The 3,922-nt window shown below is 29.0% G+C and overlaps 1 protein-coding gene across 1 annotated transcript; it reads left to right on the forward strand.

The window, feature by feature from the left end:
* Nucleotides 1-162: 162 nt before the first annotated feature.
* On the forward strand, nt 163-2,666 carry LOC145307115 (protein phosphatase 1 regulatory subunit 27-like). Its single transcript, XM_080149448.1, has 5 exons — nt 163-254; nt 422-520; nt 1,159-1,227; nt 1,952-1,993; nt 2,535-2,666. Exons 1-4 carry the CDS (start codon nt 242-244, stop codon nt 1,975-1,977), a joined length of 207 nt encoding a protein of 68 aa, XP_080005574.1. The 5' UTR covers nt 163-241; the 3' UTR covers nt 1,978-1,993; nt 2,535-2,666.
* Nucleotides 2,667-3,922: the final 1,256 nt, after the last annotated feature.

Consider the following 3,922-nt stretch of genomic DNA (forward strand, 5'->3'; position numbering starts at 1 on the left):
TTACATAATATTATTATACTATATAGTGTATATTTAGTATATTCTATCTATCTATCTAGAGTCTAAATATTGATCTCTGTACACCATTCTCTGTATATCTATAGCTGTACTCTGAGCTAAAGAATATATAATGTAACTAATATATTTATATCTAGGATGGACAAGTCTTTATTATGCAGCATGGTATGGAAAGACAGAAACAGTCAGACTGCTTTTAAAATATGGAGCCAATGTGAACCATATGAATAAAGATGGTTAGTTACATAATTTAATTATACTATATTTGTATCTTTAGTTTATTCTATCTATCTATCTATGTATATATAGTCTAAACATATATCTCTGTACACCAATCTCTGTAAATCTATAACTCTACTCTGAGATAAAGAATATATAATATAACTAATATATTTATATCTAGGAATGACAAGTCTTATGGTTGCAGCAAGAAATGGAAACACAGAAGTAGTCAAACTACTTCTAGAATATGGAGCCGATGTCAACATTAAAGATAATGAAGGTTAGTTACATAATATTATTATACCATATATTGTATCTATAATATATTTCATGTAAATATTGACGTTGCAATAAGTATTATCATCTTATTTAGTTCATTAATAGTTCTAATTGCTATTTAACTGTTTAATTATCTATCCATTTATCTTATTATCTTTCTGTATATTATATCTCTCTATCCATTTATTTTTCTTTATAATGAACTAGCGGCTCCGCCCCTAGCCTCTATGGGCTTTGCCACAAGAGATGATTTAAAAAAAAAGAAAAAAAGTGGTGGTGCAGCACCAATGCCTTTATCACATGCATCAGCAAAAGGATGGAAGGGGATTTTTTTTGTTTTTTTGGGGGTTTGGGGTGTCCCGGCCACACTCAAGAAAATAGCCTGAAACCATCACAGGACCATCAATCTATCTCTCTCTTTCTCTTTCTCTCTCTCTCTATTTACCTCTATCTATCTCTCTCTCTCTCTCTCTCTCTCTCTCTCTCTCTCTCTCTCTCTCTCTCTCTCTCTCTCTCTAAAACTATGCAATATCATGATATATTAACAATATTCTAATGACATTATGACTGTACGCACATATGATAAACAAAGTTTGACAGGGTAATCATCTATACATTAAATAATAATAAATATCATAGGTTGGACACCTCTAGATTGGGCTCTAGCTATAAAACATGAAGAAACAGCAGAAATACTTAGAGAACATGGTAAGCTTAATTAATAATTCTATATTTATAAGTGTAGTTATTCTAACATTTCATTTGGCTTTTAATGAATTCTTTCTATTGGTCAATTATATCAAGTAAATCTTTGGATTAGAGTCAAAACCAATATAAAAATTTTGATATTAAATATATATATACTATAGTCTTTATTCTTGTATTAAAGTCTGGTAGTTTTTAAATGTTCGATTAGAACATTACATGAATTTGGCTATAACTCTGTCAAAAAAAAACAGACCTTTTTTGACATCAGCTGCTGAAACGGTTTTTTCACAAGCCCAATTAATCAGTTTTGAAATATCTTTCTATTTCATGGAAAATTTATGCAAATATAGTTTTCTATATATGGAAACCATAAAATTGAGAGTTATGTAAAACTAACAGACTTTTTACATTAAAAAACATCTAATACCCTTGAGTAATATATATTTCTGTATAAATCAGAATGAAAATCATTATTGTCATTAACTAATTTCTTCCTATTATTATATAAAGTTGTAAGGTGTTTTGGTTCGTCCCAAAACTACTAAATAAGTTTAGTTACAAAATTTAGGAAAACTTAACATTAGGATGGTTTTAGGCTATTACAGTTTATCATTTAAGTCTTGCTTTGTTTTTTTATGTCCTCTCCCATAAAAAAAATAACTTTTATGCATAAATCTTGGGAGTCAATAAAAAAAATCAAATGATTTAAAATTAATTTTTTCAGGAGGAAAGTGTAACCGTAATTGTTAGTCTTACTTACAACAAGGTAAAACAATTAAATAAATCATTGTAATAATAAGGTTTATTAACAAAACTAAAGAGTCAGATATATTTGCTTTCTCTTGGGAGCACAGATGCACTCCTTATTTGTGAAATAAATTTTAAAAAAGAAGTCAATTAATTTTTTATACCAACATACCTGTATATCTATCTATCTATTTATATCTTATCTGTATATACATCTAGTAATTGCTATTTGTATTGCTTATTATCTCATAAACTATTCAGAATATAATCCTTAATTCTAAATCTATAACTATTAAAATGTATAAAGCAGAAGATGTTTATCTTTCTATCTATAAATATATTTATTCATCTTAACATATCTTTATATATATATATTTGCTTATCTGCCTCAAATATCAAAATATCTAATCAAAAAATCTCAATAAACAGACAAAAAAAATCTTTCTAATTTTTAGCTTCTTTTTATCTATGAATGAATATTTCCAGTCTATCTGTTTATATCTTATATCTGTTATTAATTCAAATAAAATTTTGATTTATTAATATAACAATTATTTCAGAACAGAACAGCTTTGGGTTAACAGAATGATTACCTACAATGCTTTATTATTTTAAAATATTGTGCCTTTTTTTATATAAAAATTGATTATTGTATGATTCATGATTTTCAAAACAAGAATATTTAGATTTTAAAGTTTTTTACTTATCATTTTGATTTTGTTTACTAGCTTAGCTACTTTTAATTTACTTAATTTACAAGTCTTAAAGAGGTATTTTAACTTAAGTCTTAGAAAGATGTTTTTTATATTCTAAAATTTTATGGATATAATCAATCCTTGACTCATAATATGATTTGTTAGATATTGGATTGTTATATTTAGTGCTGGTACTCTAATGTTGAATTGCCATTTCTATCCTATTATAACTAGGATGACAATATCCATAAAAGCAAAGCTCTAAAGATAGAGGTTTTTTCAAATAAGCATACATACTTGAGTGTCAGAACTTAACCCTTACAGATCGGGGAGGAGGGTCATATTGACCCCCCCCCCTCTGTTTTTTCAATGTCATTTTTTTTTGTAGGTAAGATAGAGAGTTGTGACTTCATGACTTTTAAAGTTTAGTAATTATACGTCGGCAAGAGTTGATCTTATAAGGATATCTGGTCTGTGTCGGTCGTGGCATCCGGTCAAAGTTGGTTAGGTGGAACCAAATTTAGAAAAAAATTCTAAATAAATCTTAATTTCTACATTATGACTTTTGTTTATAAGGTAGAAACCTAAAATTTTTTTGGTGAATACTTAGATATCAATGACCTTCTGAGAAAAGTGGTGTTATGACCGTTTGACCGCTCCCTGACCGACTTTATGACCGATTTTTGTCCGGCTTTTACTACAGACATATATCATGAATATCGTGGCTTCTATTACAGCTAGAGGCCTAAAATTTTTTTTGGTAAATCCTAGAGCAACAGTCAACAGATAAAAATATTAATTGGTGCCGCCAACCGCCATTTTACCGCCGTAACCGCCGAAAATAGCGGTTTCCGTTATTTGCCGTTTTTCGGCGATGATCTGAAAAAGCAATTTTTTTGTTATGAAAAATAAAAGGTCGTCCTAAAATTTGGTCATCCTAGCTGCAAAATTGGCCGCTCTACAGCTGTTTTAATATTTAGGAGCGGTCTGACCGCCATGACTAGAAATAGTAATTTTCTCTAAAAATACACATAAACCACCAGAAAAAATTTTTATGTCTCTAACTGTAACAGGAGCCGAGATAGAGGGGGGGGGGTCAATATGACCGATCTATTAAGGTGGGAATAGGGGCCCGATCTGTAAGGGTTAATAAGCAGAATATTATTTTTTATGCCTAAAAAATTTTATTAAATTATTAAATACATATTTATATACTGTTTAGGGACATTTTTAGGACTTGATTATGGATATGC

Source organism: Acartia tonsa, chromosome 15 (genome assembly GCF_053477335.1).
Source record: "Acartia tonsa isolate MP-2025a chromosome 15, ASM5347733v1, whole genome shotgun sequence".
NCBI classification, from domain to species: Eukaryota; Metazoa; Arthropoda; class Copepoda; order Calanoida; family Acartiidae; genus Acartia; species Acartia tonsa.

What these genes read in the sequence shown, in the direction of transcription:
- LOC145307115 (XM_080149448.1), top strand. An exon ending in CAACATTAAAGATAATGAAG is followed by an intron (nt 521 to 1,158) that starts GTTAGTTACATA and finishes TAAATATCATAG; the next exon opens with GTTGGACACCTCTAGATTGG. An exon ending in AGAAATACTTAGAGAACATG is followed by an intron (nt 1,228 to 1,951) that starts GTAAGCTTAATT and finishes TAATTTTTTCAG; the next exon opens with GAGGAAAGTGTAACCGTAAT.